The following is a 19,804-nucleotide window of genomic DNA, read 5'->3' on the forward strand; positions in this document are numbered from 1 at the left end:
CGAGTGATGTTGATAAATGCTATTTTATGTGTAGGTAAAAAACAAACCGAGGCCACAGAGCAGAGACGGTCAAAGACTACCAATGATAAAAGGAACAGGAGAGGCCTAGCAAAAGGCCATGGCCAGTGGACCGGAGGCCTGAGAAGAAAGGACTAGTGTCCTAGCTTAAGGAATAGTGCAATAAAAGGATTTTCCCTTTCCTGTACTTAGACTCTCAGATGCTCACAAAATTATGTTTTCTAATGTAATAGGTTATATGAACTTGAAATGTAGGAGGACACCCACCTCCACACCCCAGGCATTCAAATTTACATGAAATGTAAGAATTAAGCAGATGACTCTACAAACTATTCCTTTTCCATTGAGCTCAATAGACTCAAGGGTCTTGAAGACTTAGGGGTTTTTTTGGTTAAAACAAAATCACAATTTCAGGAGAGATTCTGTCAGGATTTAGTTATTGTGGTTGCTTGCTTTTGAAGTGCAAACCGTGGAAAGTCTAGCTTAATTTCCGAAAGAATTGACTGAGCTGTAAGTGAGCTTCATTGAGACAGTTCTAGAACATAATATTGTTGATTTTTTTGGAGCTTGTTATTCTTAGATTTTGTTAAGTGTTGTATAGCATATTGAAACCAGAATTTATATTGTAAAGATCTACACTTTTGTGAAGACAGTCTGTTTTAAATATTTGAAATTTTATTCTCTTTTGACATTGAACTATGGAACACTCAGATAATCTATACCATGTTAGTATTACTATAAGAGAAAATGGGTGAAACAGTATTTAGAAAGCAGTACCAGTAAACCTTATTACAAGCATTAGATGTGCTTAAAGAGTCAATATGAATTCATAACCTGTAATTGTTAAATGTGTATGACTTAAATGTTAAAATATTGCATTTTAAGATAGTCTTCTACAATTACAAACCCATATACCCAGATTTTCCATGGGCTTCGCAAACCAGAGAAGAAGATAGAATGTGCAAGAGTCAAAGGATAAATATTATAAATATATATTAGTTATGTTACCTAATTAAAGCCATAATCTGTTAATACAGCTATGGATTTGTTTTAAAAATTTAATTGAATATATTACTAATAATGTAGCTATGTTTTCCCGTGTTGGTAACCTCATTAAAGTTCTTCACTTTCATAAAGTCCAGATTGAGCTGCTAGACGCTGAAATTCTCCTTCAGGGTTAAAAGCTTGTTTCACATCCAGACCTTTACCATTAAGTGCTAAATATTTGCTGAAAGTTGGTCGAACACGTAACTGCTTAGGAGCTGGAAGAGTTTGGTTTTGACGGACTGAAATAAGATAAAAAAGAGGTTAATTCAGAAAATCTGTTCTAAACAAATGGGTTGCCCTAGATATTCAGTATCAGATAGGAAAAGAAAAAAAAGTCACAACTGATTATTCTTTTGTTATGCTGGGATTTGTGTTTTTTATTAAATCTGTCTGATTAAGTCCCTGGGTTGATAGCATGACATACCTGTAACATCTAATCTTGTGTTACATGTGGTCACTCCAGCTTCATTAACTGCAGACACAGTATACCACCCAGCATCTTTCTTGTTTACATCTTTTATCAGTAAAGTAACTCTTCCAGAGTTATCATGATATAAACTGAAAAGAAACAGTAATAAAACAATGAAGTATAGGTATTAATTTTCCTGTGAAACTTTTTTTTTGATGCCTCTGATCCAGAGGGACAGACTGTAAGAAAATGAACCATTTGGAAATGGTACCTAGTCAGTGCCAAATAGCTATTGGCTTTATTGAGTTTAATTCCCCCTTTTAATTTTGTTTGTGTCATTATTTCCTTGAGCCGTCTTTCTTTATGGTTAGTAAAAAGGTAAATCCTAGCTTTATGCCCTAAAGTTTTGATTAGTGGATTAATGAGGTTTATTGTATTTCCTCTCCATGTTTTAAAAACTAGACAAAGTGAGATTACAAAAGCATGCCATTTATAATACATTTCAGGTACAACTGGAATCACCCAAATAAACTACAGTTACGTCTAAAAATACTTATCCTACCTTATTCGATCAGTGTTGAATTGTACCATTTCATTATTTCTTTTCCAGAAAAGCTTTGGTGGAGGTACAGCTGAGATTTGGCATTCTAGCTTCACTGAGTCTCCCTCAAAAACTTTTTTGCTCTGTGGTTTGTAGATAAACATTGGTGCTCTTCTATGTTCTTTTGCTACGTATTAATAAAAAAGAATTCAAATATTGAGAATATTATAAAAAGAAAATAAGTTATTATGAAATTTGTGTGTTAATACAAAAGTTTTAAAAAATCATAACTCAAGAAGATTGGAAGCTTTATAATAGTTTTAGCATAAATTTTGAAATTTTTTTCAAATTTCAAATGTTAAAACAATGTGTAGTAGTACGATTTTGTATTATACTAAATAGAGTTCTAAAACATTAATGTAATGTTGCATTGAATTTATAATCATGTTTCATTCAAAGAATTTAAGTTATGTTTTCATTTATGTCTCTTCAGTAAGGAGGTATCACGGGTGGTGGCAAGACTAGACAACTTAGGTTCAAATTGTCTCTTTGCCCCACCAGCCATGCCAAATTGGGAAAAATTTGTTTGGTTTCTCTGAGGCTCAGTTTTATCTATTGTAGAACAGATAAATAGAAAACCCACTTTAAAGATTATTTATTTATTATTTATTTGTCAGAGAAAGAGAGAGCACGTACACAAGCAGGCAGAGTGGCAGGCAGAGGTGGAGAGAGAAACAGGTTCCCCGCCGAGCGAGGAGCCCGATGTGAGACTCAATCCCAGGACTCTGGGATCATGACCTGAGCCAAAGGCAGTGGCTTAACCAACTGAGCCACCCAGGCATCTAGAAAACCCATTTTAAAAGGAATACAGGTAATAGTGACTGCTCTGCCTCCCATTACTACTCAAAATACCATGAGGATCAGCTGAGATAATGAAGAAATATTTTATAAACTGTAAAATATTATACAAATATCTGTAGTTGGCATGTCATTTCTCTAATTACCTGAAGGAAAAGAGGAAATTATATACTACTGTAACCCTATCTTTTCTGAGGAGAAATGAAATTGGACAGATGTCTGCCAAGGCCTCTTTTAGCTCTAGTGTTACAGTATTTCTGGAGCTATTGGCACAAAAAGATTTGCCTAGACCTTAACCACCTGAATTGGATCTTTTTTTGATTCCCAAATCACTACTTTTTCCCTTAGAGTGAGACCCATTATTATATCATAGAAAAATCTTAAAGGTTTTTCATTAATCTGAGTGGAATGCGAATTTAAGGAAATTGTCCATCCTTTAACTTACCAAGATTTTATATAATCAACAGTGAATTGTAGCGAAGTATCTCTTTTGCATTATGCCATGACTTAAACCATTACAAATGTAATATATATTTAAAGCCCTTAAATTGTAATATTTTAAAACAGTACCTAAGTTTTGTAAGAAACTGCCTTACTGAAAACAAATTTGAGACATGAGTTTAGTTAGCCATATCTGTTTTTCTAAAGCAAGTAGGTGTGTTTTCGTTATAGAGACTAGTTTCTAGTAAAAAGAAGTATAAACTAAGGTTAAAAGTTAATATTTATTCCTCAGTTTTAAATTATGTGTGACCATGACAGTTCTGTAAAGATAAGAATCAGATTATTTTGGATTATAGATCAGAGATACGGCCAGACTAATGTTTTCTACTTTAAGGTCCTTCAGTTATGTTTAGAAATGCTTATATAGTTTACCCTTGAACAACGCGGGGTGTTGAAGCACCCCACCCCACCACATGCAGTCAGACATCCATACTTTTGACTTCCCAGAAACTTAACTACTAATAACATACTCTTGACTGGAAGCTTTATTGAAAATATAAATAGTCAATTAACACATATTTTATATGTTACTATGTATTATATATTGTATTCTTAAAGTGAAGTACACCAGAGAAAAAAAATATTATTTAAAACATCGTAAGTGAAAATAACATACTGTGTTGTAAACAGTCTGCATGTAAGTGGACATGTGGTGTTCAAGCCCATGTTGTTCAAGGGTCACCTGTACTGTCTTATTTTGTCCAAAATTGCACCATATCTTTATTTCCTTTCCTGAAAAGCTTTAGTTCTAGGTCTGTCCTTGAAGTTTCACTGAGTTTCTCTCAAAAATGCTCCCTCCCCCCTTCCCACCATTCTGTGACTTTTAGATAAAAATTGGCATTCTGTTGGGTTGTGTAGACATTAACCTTAAATAAGTCATCTGGGCTTTTCTTTTTCAACACTTGTTTTTAAAAATACTGCTGGATATTAAGGAACTCTTGAAGATCTCTTTGAAGGCTTACCCAGGACATCCAACTGCACAGTAAAGGTGGCTTCTCCTGCTCTATTCTTGGCAACACACACATAAGCACCTGCATCTGAAGTTCTGACCACTTCAAAGATGAGTGAATGAAAACCCTTTTCAGACACTATCATTTTGTGAAAATCATCTGATTGAACTGGTCTTCCATTCAGATACCATGACACATCAGGAGCTGGCAGTCCGCTTACCTGGAAAGGAAAACACAAGAAGGAGATGACAGAATTTTAAATTATATCATCACTGGAACCTATTTGTCCATTTATAAATTTAAACAATTCCAGTATCTGAGTGGGTTTGTGGTTCAAAATGCGAAGAAGATCTTAAAAAGGTATTTGGTTTCAACAATTTCTTAACAAAAACAGTGGAAATTAAAACTCTTGAGTTGAATTTAATATTTTCAGACTACCTCAAACCATATCTAACCCTTCCATATGTAACCTCAGGCTCCTTAAGATCTCCCAGTTACTATATTTAGAACATTAATTTATGTTATATAGGTCTCCACAAGAAATTCTGCTGTTTAAATGCTAGTTTGTTAAGTGTTTTACTATAACCCATAACAGTTAAATTCATATACTTTCATTCATAAGGAATCCAGAAGACGTAAGAAAAGGATTCCATGAGGATAATAAAAATGTAGGTCTTTCTAAAGATCTCTTCTAGCTTGAAGAACTCTTCTAGGCCAAGTGAGCAGCTTGGCTTGAATTTTTTAATGGAGAAGAATTAAAGAGGAATTTTGCTTTAGAAATCCTATCGTTTTGGTAGCTTCACTTATGTCTTTAGTATGGAGTGGGCACTATTGTGAGTACCTTATGCCTGTTTACTCAGTTAATCCTCATAACAACTTTATGAGGTAGGTACATTTGTTACTCCATATTACAGATGAGACAAAAAGCACCAAGGTTGACTGTCTTAAGTAAGGTTACACAGCTGAATAGTGGCAGAGCCAAGATTCAAACCCAGGTAAGCTTAGCTCCAGAATTTTTGTTCTCACCTACTATACATGTTACTTGTTAAGGTGTACAGTAAGTTATTTATTTATTTATTTATTTTGTTAGAGGGGTGGGAAGGGGTAGAGGGGAAGAGAGACTCTTAAACAGGCTCCATGCCCAGCACAGAGCACAACATGGGGCTTGGTCTCACAACCCTGAGGTCATAACCTGAGCCGAAATCAAAAGTTGGACACTTAACCTATGGAGCCACCCAGGTGCCCTAGGTGTGTAGCAAGTTATGAAGAGGAAGAAGACTTTTTATTTATTTATTTATTATTAAATTTAAGATTTTATTTATTTATTTGACAGACAGAGATTACAAGTAGACAGGCAAAGGGAGGAAGGGAGACAGGCTCCCTGCTGAGCAGAGAGCCCGATGCAGGGCTCCATCCCAGGACCCTGGGATCAGAGCTTTAAAGCAGAGGCTTTAACCTACTGAGCCACCGAGGCACCCCAGGAAGAGGACTTTTAAAATATTTATTAACATATAATGTATTATTTACCCCAGGGGTACAGGTCTGTAAATCATCAGTCTTAGACTTTTCACAGCACTCACCATAGCACATACCTCCCCAATGTCCATAACCCAGCCACCCTATCCCTACTCCCCTACCCCCAAGCAACCCTTAGTTTATTTCATGAGATTCTCTTATTGGTTGTCTCCCTCCCAATCCCATCTTGTTTCATTTTTTCCCTCCCTAGCCCCCATGACCCCCTGCCCTGTCTCTCAAATTTGGAAGAGGACATTTTTCAAAACACAGTATCTTGTTAATTTTCCTCCAGTATTTTTGAACTCTTACTTTGAAATCCATTCTGTAGAATCTTCCTTCTTCAATTGACATGTTCTCTGGCACTTGAATGAAACGAGGTGGGTAAAATTTCTCCTGGATTGCATCCTGATCATTCACATCTCCCCTTGAAGACGATCTGCTTCTACAAAAATATTTTAATAATCACTCTGTAGGAAAATTGTCACTGTTCTCCCTTTTACACAAATACAGTTAAGCCATTGTATTGGAACTGCCAGAGTCTATACTGTTTTATGCGGTAGTGTAATAAACAATAGAGAGACCTTAGGACATGGCATATTTAATGATTATTAGAAATGGTAGCAATTTAAAAACGTTTGGTACAAATTATACATCTTTTTGTTTTTTGTACAAAGCTGTAAATTGACAGAAAAACTTATTAAAATGCAGAGTACCCCATGGATGGTTCTTACCATGTGCAATGATTTAGTAATTGGAATTGGGTTTCAATTATCATGAAGAACTTTCTTAACATAGACATGTGGTCCTGGCTTATTTGACCAAAACATATAAAAAAAAACCCTCTGAGATAGTTCTGAGAATTAATGGATAAAAATTTTGACCATCCTCTCAGACATTAGAAAATTCACGTTTTTTTTTTTTTTTATAAAAGGTGTAGGAGGCAAGGCTTTGTAAATATTACATTAAAAAAAAGATTTTATTTATTTGATAGAGATTACGAGGAGGCAGAGAGGCAGGCAGAGAGAGAGAGGAGGAAGCAGGTTCCCCGCTGAGCAGAGAGCTCGACCCGGGGCTCGATCCCAGGACCCTGAGACCATGACCGGAGCCGAAGGCAGAGGCATCAACCCACTGAGCCACCCAGTCACCCCAAATATTACATTTTTTTTTAAAGCAGAGGCTTAACCCACTGAGCCACTCAGGCGCACCCCCAAATATTACATTTTTAAGCTGGAAATATTTTTGGTAGCAAAATGTTTCTTTAAGATTGAGAAATTTTTTTCTTTTTTTTTTTTTTACCTTACTTGTGATGTAGGAACTTGCAGTCGTGCATGTTCTGAGTTGTGCTGCTTGAAATTAAAACAAAGTGAGAATGTTAACATGGTTGTTAGCTTGAAATGAAGCAGAATTAACTAGTCTTGGTTGAGCATTTCTTTCCTGTTTTTGTGCAGTTGTTAATTATATAGTTGAACCTTGAACAGCAGTAGTTTGAATTATACAGGTTCACTTATATGTGAGTTTTTTTGAAAGATAAATACAGTATAGTACTTAATTTTTTTGAATTATTATTATTATTTTTTAAGATTTTATTCATTTGACAGAGACAGACACAGTGAGAGAGGGAACACAAGCAGGGGAATGGAAGAGGGAGAAGCAGGCTTCTTGTTGAGCAGGGAGCCTAATGCGGGGCTTGATCTCAGGACCTTGGGATCATGACCTGAGCTGAAGCCTGATGCTTAACTAACTGAGCCACCCAGGTGCTCCTACAGTACAGTACTTTAAATGTATTTTCTCAGCATCTTTCCTCTCTAGATTATTTTAAGAATATAGTATGTAATACATATAGTTTACAAAATATGTGTTAATCTATTTACTAGTAAGGCTTTTGGTCGGCAGTGGGCTAATAGTTGTTGGGGAGTCAGAAGTTATATGTGGATTTGCACTATATGAGGGTGGCTCAGCACCCCTAACTCCTGCATTGTTCAAGGGTTAACTGTTAAGCGACTAGAATATAGTGCACCGAGCTTCTAATACTTTAGCAAGAAATCCCCAGAATTAATAGGACTGTTCAACAGGTGTAATATATGAAAATTAGCTAGCCTTAGAATTCCTGGTGGTTCATTTTTCATGTGACTGTTTTACAACAAAGGGTGATGTGTCACCCTGGTGTATTTGAAATGGGAACACATAGTACAGATTGTCCTTTAGTAAAACAGGAATAGACATGAAGTCACTTGTGTTGGCAGTTGATACAGGGTATTATGCCCACTGCTCAAAAGTGCACCAACAGCAATTAACACATATTAGACTGGAAAATACTTCTCTTTTTAGCTCATGGCACAAAATCATAATAGACATCATGAAAGATGTGTAGAGCTCTGAGAAGGTTTGAAAAACAAAATTAATTACTTCCTGCTTAATAAAGGTATATTTAAGCAGATATCTTTTGGGATTTATATTTAAGCACTGGAAAATTATTTTCATTTGAGAATAAAACCAGAAAGTGACGGAAACCATAATTTATTTATTTATTTATTTATTTATTTTTAAGATTTTATTTATTTATCAGAGAGAGAGGTTGAGCGAGCACAGGCAGACAGAATGGCAGGCAGAGGCAGAAGCAGGCTCCCTGCTGAGCAAGGAGCCCGATGTGGGACTTGATCCCAGGACGCTAGGATCATGACCTGAGCCGAAGGCAGCTGCTTAACCAACTGAGCCACCCAGGCATCCCGACGGAAACCATAATTAAATGACCAAATACTTGGTGCTTATTTTGTGCGTTTTACTGTGTTTGGCATAGTGGTGGAGACTAGTGAAAAATATATCCATATCCAAATATCTGGAAAACATCTATATAGCAATGCAGCAAATATGAGTATAAATAATTTATTTTGGGATGAATATGTTTAATGTATTTGGTCATTTTAAAATTCTTATAACTTTAGGGGCACCTGGGTGGCTCCATGGGTTAAGCCTCTGCCTTCGGCTCAGGTCATGATGTCAGGGTCCTGGGATCGAGCCCTGCATCGGGCTCTCTGCTCAGCCAGGGGGCTGCTTCCCTGTCTCTCTGCCTACTTGTGATTTCTCTCTCTCTCTCTCTCTCTCAAATAAATGAATCTTAAAAAAAAAGTTTAAAATTCTTATAACTCTAACAATTATTGGCTAGTCTTAAGGTTCTCTAAGCAACATGTCAAATTTCATTTATCAAATCAACTTTTTGGTAAAAAATAAAAATAATCTGATTAAACCTAAAATATCCAAATTTTTTAAGTTTTCCTATAGTGATAGTTTGAGTATGTATATATTCATATTCAGAGGTATAATATTTCAGTTTTATGTAACCTGATGACATTTTGGATTATTAGAGTATTTGAAGCATACCAAAAAACCCTAAGATTTATCCTTTCTGATTTCATAATGGTATGTTTTGCTGTTGTCTTTTTTCTTGGTACCATCACTTTTATTTTATCTATCTATCTATCTATATTTATTTATTTATTTATTTATTTGACAAATAGAGATCACAAGTAGGCAGAGAGGCTGGCAGAGAGAGAAAGAGAGAGAGAGAGAGAGAGAGAGAGAGGAGGAAGCAGGCTCCCCGCCGAGCAGAGAGCCTGATGTGGGGCTCGATCCCAGGACCCTGAGATCATGGCCTGAGCTGAAGACAGAGGCTTTAACCCTCTGAGTCTCCTAGGTGCCCTATCACTTTTATTTTAATGTTTTTAAAGAATGAGAAAAATGATAGATTCTTGCCTTCAGAATCATACACTGAATTTATAATATACACCATCAATATAACATTGCTTTGAGTTACTTCTACTAATAGAGGCAGTTTCCCATCTTCTTGCTGTAATCTGTACCAGTTCAGAGCCCAACACACAGTAGGTGCTCCATGTAAAATAATTAATTGAATGAATGTATGAACTGTTGAGTACCCAGAGATTCAAGTTCTAATTTTCTAATTAGTTGCACTGTTAGACCCTGCTCCATCCTTTTTAGTAGTTGCATTTAACAGAAATAAAATCCTATTTTTAGCTTCCTGTGCTTAGAAGCTTGGAGTTCTTGGGTGCCCAGTTTCATCACATTGGCTTCTGGTTTCTTTTGGAATTTTTGACAAGAAATGAGTCTGTTTCTCTAACTCTATATTTCTCTTCAGGGTTAAGTTTACTTTTTAGAATGAAATTGATCAGAAAAAAGCCTGGGGGTGCCTGGGTGGCTCAGTGGGTTAAGCCTCTGCCTTTGGCTCAGGTCATCTCAGGGCCTTGGGATAGAGCCCTACATCGGGCTCTCTGCTCAGTGGGGAGCCTGCTTCCCCCCCCTCTCTGCCTGCCTCTCTACCTATTTGTGATCTCTGTCAAATAAATAAATAAAATATTAAAAAAAAATAAGCCTGTGGGATATTCACTTTATGCCCTTCCTAAAGTTTATCCATTCTTGGAAAAGATCCTTTCGTTAATGTTTGAGCCATTGCTCAAGGCTTTTTTATTGTTCCTTGTTTTGTTTTTAATAAGAAGCGTTTTTGAATACAAAAACGGAATTGGATGTTTCATTAGTTCCACAAATATATTTTAAGAGATTGAAATGATAAACAGCTTATGAGAAAAGGTTATAATTACTTTGGCTTAGAGTTTTAACTTCTGTCCTGTTAAAGGTTTACAACTCATAAATTCTCTATCCCTGCTGACATTGGAAAAGGAGCTCTAAATGTAAGTGTAACAGACCCCTAAATATCCAGATGAAAAGTGACACTGTTAGCTTTCTGGTGTTTTCTTTTTGTGACATTTCATATGCTGATACTAGAGCACCAGAAAACGGGATAAAATTCTAAGTTTCTGTGTATTTTAGCTCATTGTGGTCTCTACTTTTTATACCTAATGGAGCATGGAAGTGATTGACTTTTGCTTCAAACTGTATTTATAAGCATTTGGAAAAACACATTTATAAATTACATGAAAGAAAAATATTCGAGTTAGGTAAAGATTAGTATAATTTACCTGCGGTGAATCTTGTGCCTCACTGTCATTTTGAGCTTGAAACACAGCAGCTGCGTTCTGTGGTCCTAGCAATCTGCGAGCCATCTTCTCCTCATATGTGAGCCGCTTTAAAGAAATCATTCATTAAGGAGATAATAATGAGATTTAATAAAAGCTGTTTGTATTCCTTTACCTTAAAACCACCAAGAATGATACCAAAGAAGTATGGTTCTGTTTATTGAATTACAGAGATATACTATGTTTTAAAACTTTGTTTTCATTCAAAGCATTTCTGTTCCATTCTAGTGCTCCTCCCCTCATCTGTGTTCCTCTTGCTTCTGGGAAAGGCAGGCATAATCCCCTTAAGTAAGGGGAAATGCTTCGCCTTCCATTTTGTTCTGCATGGTCTCATTGGCTCCATCTTTGAATACAGTACTGCATATTCTCACATGGAGAAATAACTTTTATTAAATCAACACTGAACATCAGATTTCTGGTTGAAAGCAGTGCAGCTGGTATGTTAAATATTTTTGGATTTAAGGTATATAGTGCTTTTTAAGAGATAAGTGACTAGTACAGCGGGTACAGAAGAGTTATCTCATAGATCTCATAGCTACGTGTCTATCAGTAGTACAAACCAAAGTATGTGAAAAAGTTGACTGTTGGTTTTTTGATCATTAGATATATTTTATGAGGAATAATGCTTAAAACAAAATTTTCATTAAATTATTAAGATTTCTTTTTCTTTTTTTGCTTCATTTTTTTACGTTGTTTTACATTCTTCTTTTGTGTCTTTCTTTTACTACTGAAAATTATGAGGTGTTTTCATGCTTTCATTTGGTATTGGATCCAAATCCAAAATATCACAATGTTTTCGTTTCGTATTGGATCCGAATAGTCCCTCTTTTTAGATAACCTTATCCCTTGCGGATCATAAGGGTATAGGTCTGTGAGAGAAAGAGCTTTCTTACTAGGATTAGATTTTATAGTCTGATGGGCTTTTTGTGCAAAACAGATATTTTGCTTACTTGATTTCCGTTGTGAAGAAGGCTGTCCTTGCATTTTAGTTTTCTCTCCAAATCTTGAATCAGAGCTTCTTTTGATCCTTGTATTTCATGGTCAGGAGTCCTTGGGGTGGGCTTAGCATTTGCACTTTGGGATGGTTTAGCATTTACAGGTTGGCCAAATGAGGGTTGTTGATAACTTTAAAAAGAAAAAAAGACTTCTTAAAAAGTTTTTATTTATTTAAGTAATCTACACCCAACGTGGGGCTTCAACTCAGGACCCTGAAACCAAGACTCACATGATCTTCTGACTGAGCCAGCCAGGTACCCCAGAAAAAAGATATTTAGCCCACTGAGCCACCCAAGCACCCCCCCCCCCAGAAAAAAGATTTTTAAAAAAGATCTTCAGAGAAAGATGTGGTACTAAAGTGTAATTTACCTAATTCTGTCAGTCACCTTTAGATAAGCTGAATCTACTACTTAGTACTATTACTGTTATTAAAAACAATTTTCTAGTAACAGTCAAGAAGAATTTAATAAGAATGGTTACCAGCCTCTTTTTTTTTTTTTAAGTCTTGGCTGGAGAAACAAATTAGGTTAGTCATAAGGAGGATGTCATTCCTTGAAGATCTTTCCTAAAGAAGTGAGAGAGAGCAAGTCTAGTTACTGGCAGCTTGAGAGTTCTTCCAGTCTTATAATTGAATTTGTTAAGTTTGTTTTATGGGTGGATACCATTGTCAGCTCCCTGTGATCTCATGTTGACAGTTTGAAATTGGTGGTGATGGGAGTATGTATACTGGGGAAGTTGTTTACTATCACAAATCCTAACTCCTTTCTCCAGAGCTGGTTGTTAAACATTTACCAATATAACCACTGGTATTTAGTGAATATTCTGTCGCTTTGAATGGAGTCTGCAGCTGACATAATCTGGCTTTCCTTTTAATTTCCAGTTCCTTTTAATTTCCTGTTGTACATAATTCAAGTGTGGTACTATATAACAAATAGTTTTTACAGTAACAATGGTTTCTTTAACACTGCTGAAGTGATTTTTAGAGAAATAAAGGAATGATAAGAGGAGGAAGGAGAAAGAAATGTAACCTGAGCACAAAGGGGGGTTGGGAAAAGAAGCAAATTTGAATAGCAGTTGAAGAGTTTGGTTTAAATCCTTATTTCAAGTTCTAATCCTAAATTATCTTGAAAAATGGTCTTACCCCTCCCTGCCTTCCCCTGTTGATTGTGACAGAGTGCAGTATTTAGGGATTCCTGTATTATCACATTTGTTAGGTAGCTCGTTTTTTGACAGTTGTTTGTTCAGATTTCACCTAGTTTATTCATTTAGGGCCCTGCGGGTGTGTGCTTGTATCTGTTTAATGCAGGATAACTGGTCACTACTCTCTGTGAATATTTTAGCATTATGAAAATAAACATTCTCCAGTTATTGAGATGAGGCAGCCTGGATCTCTTTTCTGACCTGTTTCTGTTCAGATATTCTCAAAGGTCATTAAAAGAATTTATAAGCTCCGTGGAAATGTATCTCTTCAGAGAGGCACCGGAGTTTCAATTCTGGCTTTGGGGACTTGATTAGTAATCTCTAGATTGTAAATATTCTGAATTTAAAAAGACGGCTTATTAGTCACCATTGTAATATTTATTTTCATTAACATGGACTTGTCTGTGTTAATGCTTAACTAAAGTCTGATTTGTTCTTAGTTAAGTAAACACCCAGACTAAGTGTTTAAATAAATAGTGAGTTGTATGTGTGTTTTTTGTTTTTGTTCTTGACTTTAAGATTGAATTTTCATGTCAAAGTAGTAAAATTCCTTTGGTCTTATAGATCTCCTATTATTCTAACTATATGAATAGCCTATTTTAAAAAATATTTTATTTACTTTAGAGGGTGAGAGTGAGTGAGGGGAGGGCCAGAGGGAAGAGGCAGAGGAAGAGAATCTCAAGCAGACTCTGCACTGAGTGTGGAGCCTGATGTGAGGCTCAATCTTACGACCCTGAGATCATGACCTAAGCAAAAACCAAGAGTTGGGTGTTTAACCAACTAAACCACTCAGGTACCACATAGCTTTTTTTCTTTTTTGCTAGTCTGCCAACTTTATAAAAGTCACATGTTGTTAAAGTGAATTAGAATTAAATAATTTTGTTTTTAGACTGTCATAGTATAATACAATATATCTGAGAATTCCTGAAGGGTTATCAAAACCAAGCCAGAGAATCACTGATCATGTATGTGACCTAGTCAATTCATTCACAGAATTCCCTTCTCAGTTTATAGATGGCCTAAGTGTTAAGACTAGATATGTGCTCATATTTATAAACTAATAGTATTCTTGCACTCTGCTTTATAGGTCTTTTTTTCCCCCTATCATTAATCATCCAAATCCTTAGTTTTGTTATAAATCATAAAACTGATTCACTGAGCAGGTAAAGAACACATGCTGAATGTCACACAGCAGGCTTTTTGAATGGAATAATTAGAATTAGAGTTCTCAGTTTCCAGCCTTTAGTTTGATCGACTGAATAAAATGTTTGCTTAAGGGTTTCCTACTGGTGAAAAGCTAAATAAAGGTTTCAAAGCAATGTAGGTCAGAATCCAAGGGATTATTTTTGAAGGCAGGGCAAACTAAAGCCCACCATAACAATGAGGGAGTTGTGCACAAATGTTCAAAGGGCCAGAGCTTTCCACCCTGTGCAGCTGGACACCGAATGAGTATCAAGTGGCTGGGGGAAGATTAAAAGAGTTATCTATGGTTGCTGCAAATGGAACAGCTAAAGCTGGATCTTTGATCTCTGGTTTGGGGACCTCCTATGCTTATTTCTTATACTTTCCATTTTTGCCTTTTTCTCTTAGTTCTGTCACAGAGCCAGGAACATGGTTGAGGTTCTTTATTATTTATTTGCAGTTTTCTTTTCTGGGCACATATTTGGAATAGGGTTGAAAGACCAAGAAAAATAGTATAGTCAGAAAAGTTTATTTTATTTTACTTATTTTTTTTTTCTTGTCCTGGGACCCCCAGAAAAGGTTACTTTAGATTTAAAGATACTCATATAGGAAATCTGAAAATAATGGAAAACCAGATGGAAAATGATTGTCTGGCTAAAATGTAACAAGAAAAATCTATAGTGTATGATAACGGATAATGGGTATAATTGGAATTTTGGAGGGAATTCTTTCTAAGAGGGCTCTTAATTCTTAAAGGTCTCTTTAAAAAATATTAGTTCAAACTTATGAATGCCATTTTGTAGGTAAAAAATAATAGTTGACTATCAGCCATTTTAAATGGTTCAGCCTAGTATATATAGGATTCTAACAAAAGTTTTTGGCTTTCTTCATTTTGATTTTTTTAAATGTTGGAAAGTATTCTTTGCAGGTTGAATTGCTGTAGTTAGTTCAACTAAGTTTCTGGAGTTGTTACCAACAATAGGAATCTCTAGAAAAATTAGCCTCCAGAGAAGACTGAGAGAAATTATCGAGAATCTCAGCAAATCTGTTGATAAGCCTGCAACAAAACATATTCCATCAGACAGTTTTTCAGATGCCTCTGATTTAATTCTCTGGTGTCTTAGCCAGCCAACAGATAGGAAAACTGATAGCTCTAGGTTTGCATAAGCACAGAGCATTTAGTTCGTGTTTTAAAAAAAGCACAACCACTGTGTCCTTATTCATATCAGATTCTCCTCGGATAGTTTTAGGACTTTGGAAGTAGTACATGTTTGCATAAGGCTCCAGGTAGTCTTCTCTTTATTTAGACAGAACAATCAGCTTGACCAATTTGGACAAAGCATGGTTTTAATTACTAACGGGAACCCTAAGGTCATTTATCTATTCAAGTCTTTCTTCTGATCATAGTAAGGAAAATTCATATACTTCAGCATCTGAGTAACAGGTTTTATTTAAAAAACTGGGTTTTTTGTTTTGTTTTGTTTTGTTTTTTAGCTAAATGGGTAGTCAGGATCAGAGGGGAAAATGGATAGGAAGAAAAGACTAAGACCAAGAAGACATTTAATAGCCTCTGCTTATGTGAGAGGAAATCCTATCTGAGGAAGAGCAGACAGGTGCTCTTCATCTCCGCTGAGCCCAGAACTAAAGCAATTAAATTTATAGCATGAGGACCTAACTGGGAGAACAGTTCACTGTTCTTGGGTATGTTAGAAATCCTTTTTTGAAGATGGAAAATAATAGGTAAGTAATTGTATGTGGTAATAGATGATTTGGGTCTATCTTAGTGTGGACATTAGAGAATGGGTCAGATGATTCTTACTGCCAGCACCCTGGTTCAAGGTGTTTTAGGAGAATGATGAAAGAGACCCTGAGGTCACATTGCCTGTTTAGATAGTAAATAGTGAACTAGGACATTACCCCCCCTCCACCCCCCACCAACTCCTCAGAAAGAGCTCAGTGTATATGCAGTATATAGTCACACATATAAAAAATTTACTTACTTGGAGTCCACATTGGAAGGGATTTTACTGCTACTATAGTCTGGCTGTGATGGTAATATGGAGCTGAGGAAGCTGGCTGGGGACTGGTTATAGGTGGCTGTAACCCTTTGGCCTGGGTTGGGGCCAGCATGCTGCTGGGGAGAAGCAGGGAAAGCAGAGGAGGACATGGTGATGTGAGAGCTCACTGTTGAGGAGGCAGAAAATCTTTGCTCTGTGCATTGGCGGGGCTGGATGATAATGGAAGACTGTTTGGTCTGGCTAGAATAGCTGGATGTTTCCGGTCCGGGAGGCTGCAGTCTGGAGCCACATGGATTTTGGGATTGAAGGAAGTGTTTTGGACGTTCATAGTTAAACATGCTTAGCTGGTATATGGAAGCTGGAGGCAATTTATTACTATAATGATTTTGTCCTGGAAAGGTGGGGTCCTGAATTTGGGGTGGCAAGCCTGGAATCACAGAAGGTCCCAAGGAATCAGAAGCAACCTTGGCCTGCCCCTCCTTGTTGAGATCTTGGGAGTACTGTGCTCTTGTCTTTGATGGAGTGGCCTTCTCTTGAAGAGTATTGTTCCTTCAAAAGGAGAAAATGATTCAGTTACAATATCTGCATAAAAAACAATATTGTTTGTTTGACATTTTTAAGAGCATCTATGCTTTTTTTTTTTTTTTTTTGGTTTTATATGCTTTCAGGGTCACTCAAGGTGGAACTTTTCTATCTTCTAGACTTCTTCCTTTATCTCTGTCTTTGTACAAGTGACTTTTCTCCTGAGAACAAGAAAAAAGGGTTTATTAATGTCTGTTTGCCTCTGGGTAATTCTGAAAGCATGGCCAGGGGCTTCAAGATAAAGGAGCAGGAAATTTGAGTTTGCCAAGTGGTGGAAAAGAAAATTCTGTGATGTTGCTCAGTGTGAAAATTTAATGGTTTTACGATTAGCTTTTGCCCAGAGGGTACAGTTTCTTTAAACAGAAATATTTAATGATTTAAATTATTAGTACTTAAATATCTAACATGTCAGCTCCCATTCTATCTGAATTCTTCCCATTGCTCATGAAAACCAATGCATAGCCAATATACACCGTTAATTAATGTCCTGGTGATCTCTGATGAATGATGTCTTGGTAAATCAAGGGGTACACCATGCTTTTTAATAAAGAACATAAACATCTGCATTTACTCCTTCAACCTTTCAGAATTCCATAAAGTAGGGAGGGAACATGCATAAATCATTGTTGTCAACTTTGAGTATATATTTTTTTTTACCTTTCAATGCACTGTCTCTTTTTTCCCCCTTGATTCCAAATTGACCATAGTACCAAACTAGATGATAATTAAGGAGTATATGTGTCTTTCTGTGTGTATACATGTTACTGACTGTACTCCAGAGCGATATGTAAATTTTTTTGTTATTTTTAGATGATACTATCTAGTTAATGGTGTTGATATTCTCTTACAGTTTTACTTTTTATTATTTTTCTTATTTCATACGCATTTTATTTTATTTTATTTTTAAAGATTTTATTTATTTATTTGACAGAGAGAGATGACAAGCAGGCAGAGAGGCAGGCAGAGAGAGAGGAGGAAGCAGGCTCCCTGCTGAGCAGAGAGCCCGATGCGGGACTTGATCCCAGGACCCTGAGATCATGACCTGAGCCGAAGGCAGCGGCTTAACCCACTGAGCCATCCAGGCGCCCCTCATACGCATTTTAGACTAATCTTAAAGCTGTTTTAGCCTCTATCTTACTTTTTCTTTTGAAATGGCAGACAAGGATGTACAGAAGGAAGTAAGGCAGTATGAAGCTAGTTATGCCTTACCCAGAAAGGATGAATGCTATTTCTCTTGCTCAAATATGTATTGGTTCTTTTGACTTCCTATAACAGATCCCCATTTTCCATAGATGAATCTTTTGCTCCTAAAATCATCCTTGAAGCATTATATTTGCCTCTGATTTCTACCATTAGTATGGTAAACCTAAGCAGAACTATATATAGACATCACATACACAGACTAGCCCTATGAATTGTGGCGTTGGTTCTGTCTTTATTCAAAATATCAGGTAATTTAGTTCAAACTGTATTTAATTTTATATACTATAACCCAACTCTGAGATAATGATAAATCAAACCATTAATTGATAAAGTTACCCCAACTGTCATCATCAAAATGAAATCTTAAGGTGGTTTAATTTCCTATCTTGAAGAATGTATCGTTTTTAATGGAAAAAGACCAAATAACTTTATCCTAAGTCTGTGCATGTAGTTTAAAGTTAAAACTAGCACTTTTAGGAAAGAACAAATGCTACTGAATAGCCAAGAGAAAGATTCTGTTGAAAAAGAACACTTAAGAAGCCATGTATTCCTTAATTTCAAGTTTATAAATACACGCATTATCAACTAGAGTGCATTTTAGTAATTAACTATATTAGGGCTTTAAGTTGTTGAAAGAAAACAACCAGAAGGAGGCTTTAATTAGATCATCTCAAAAAAGGACTCTTTCAAGGCAAGTAGTTTTGTAGTTATGGGCTTATTCATTCCATTGCAGAATTGAATCCAAATTTTGTTCTTCAATTCCTTTTTAGGAAGGCAAATTATTCAGATTCATTTCATAAAGCAAGGAATAAACTGTTTAACAAATAAGCAGTAGATATTTTCCAAGATGTTCCCTGTTTTTCTTTATCTATGTTTTCAAAATTTCAACTATCTTATACATTTTGGCATCAAAATGTATAACATAGTTAACAATTACTGTTATTTTTCAAAGCTCAATTGAAAATATGTTCTTTCAAAAGTTTCATTGTTCTCATGTCTCAACAAAATTTTACACAGTTGTTCAAATAGAGAACTCTGAAAAGTTTTTCATGTTTGTAGCTACTGTACAACAATTTAATTCTATAATGGATTCTTCTATATGACAGTGTCATTTTCTTCCAAATAGTGTTAAATAATTTACAGAGATTTTAGTATATGTGCTGCTGAAGCAAGCACAATTTACAGAGATTTTATAAATAAAATACTATGCAGTTTCCTATTTAAAAAAATCTTAACTTTTTTTCTTTCAGTCTCTAATATAGCACAGACTTGTATAAAAACTCTTTGAGGATATTTTGAAGCTCTAGGACATCACCACAGTTACAATCAGACCAAGTGTGCCTTTTCAAGGAAAAATGATGATTTAAAAATATTGACATACAACCATCTTTCCTTGTACCCTTTCTATAATGCCTTCCAGTTTTCAGTGGAACAAGTAAGTTACTTTCTTGTCATATCTTGACATAATAACATGATGTAACTTTCAGAGTTTTTATGTGAAGATCATCTTTGCACACGTTCCTCTGATTTGGACAAAAAACAAAAACAAAACCCCAAACTGTAGCAGAAATAAAGATGGGACTTACCCGTCGTTCCAGAGGGTGCCAGCTGGGTTTAACCCACTATTGAAGGGAAGGAAGAGGCATCCCTTTCTCTCACAGACTAATCTAGTGGCTCTGTGCTTAGTATTATAGCACCACTGACTTTTATCAGCTGCCAAACTGACATCTGATGTG

At 35.9% G+C, this 19,804-nt stretch overlaps 1 protein-coding gene across 2 annotated transcripts; it reads right to left on the reverse strand.

The window, feature by feature from the left end:
• Positions 1 to 638: 638 nt before the first annotated feature.
• Positions 639 to 19,804, reverse strand: MYOT (myotilin). Of its 2 annotated transcripts, none has more exons than XM_032336635.1 (10): positions 19,655 to 19,804; positions 16,266 to 16,832; positions 11,838 to 12,012; positions 10,831 to 10,935; positions 7,136 to 7,182; positions 6,149 to 6,281; positions 4,337 to 4,544; positions 2,037 to 2,202; positions 1,490 to 1,623; positions 639 to 1,304 (listed from the first exon to the last, which is right to left on the reverse strand). In XM_032336635.1, the coding sequence occupies exons 2-10, from the start codon at positions 16,619 to 16,621 to the stop codon at positions 1,132 to 1,134; spliced, it is 1,497 nt and encodes a 498-aa protein (XP_032192526.1). In that variant the 5' UTR covers positions 16,622 to 16,832; positions 19,655 to 19,804; the 3' UTR covers positions 639 to 1,131. The 2 variants fall into 2 exon arrangements, with proteins under 2 accessions (XP_032192526.1, XP_032192525.1); XM_032336634.1 differs by having other exon boundaries at positions 7,136 to 7,185.

The sequence above is a fragment of the Mustela erminea genome, chromosome 3 (genome assembly GCF_009829155.1).
Source record: "Mustela erminea isolate mMusErm1 chromosome 3, mMusErm1.Pri, whole genome shotgun sequence".
Lineage (NCBI taxonomy): Eukaryota > Metazoa > Chordata > Mammalia > Carnivora > Mustelidae > Mustela > Mustela erminea.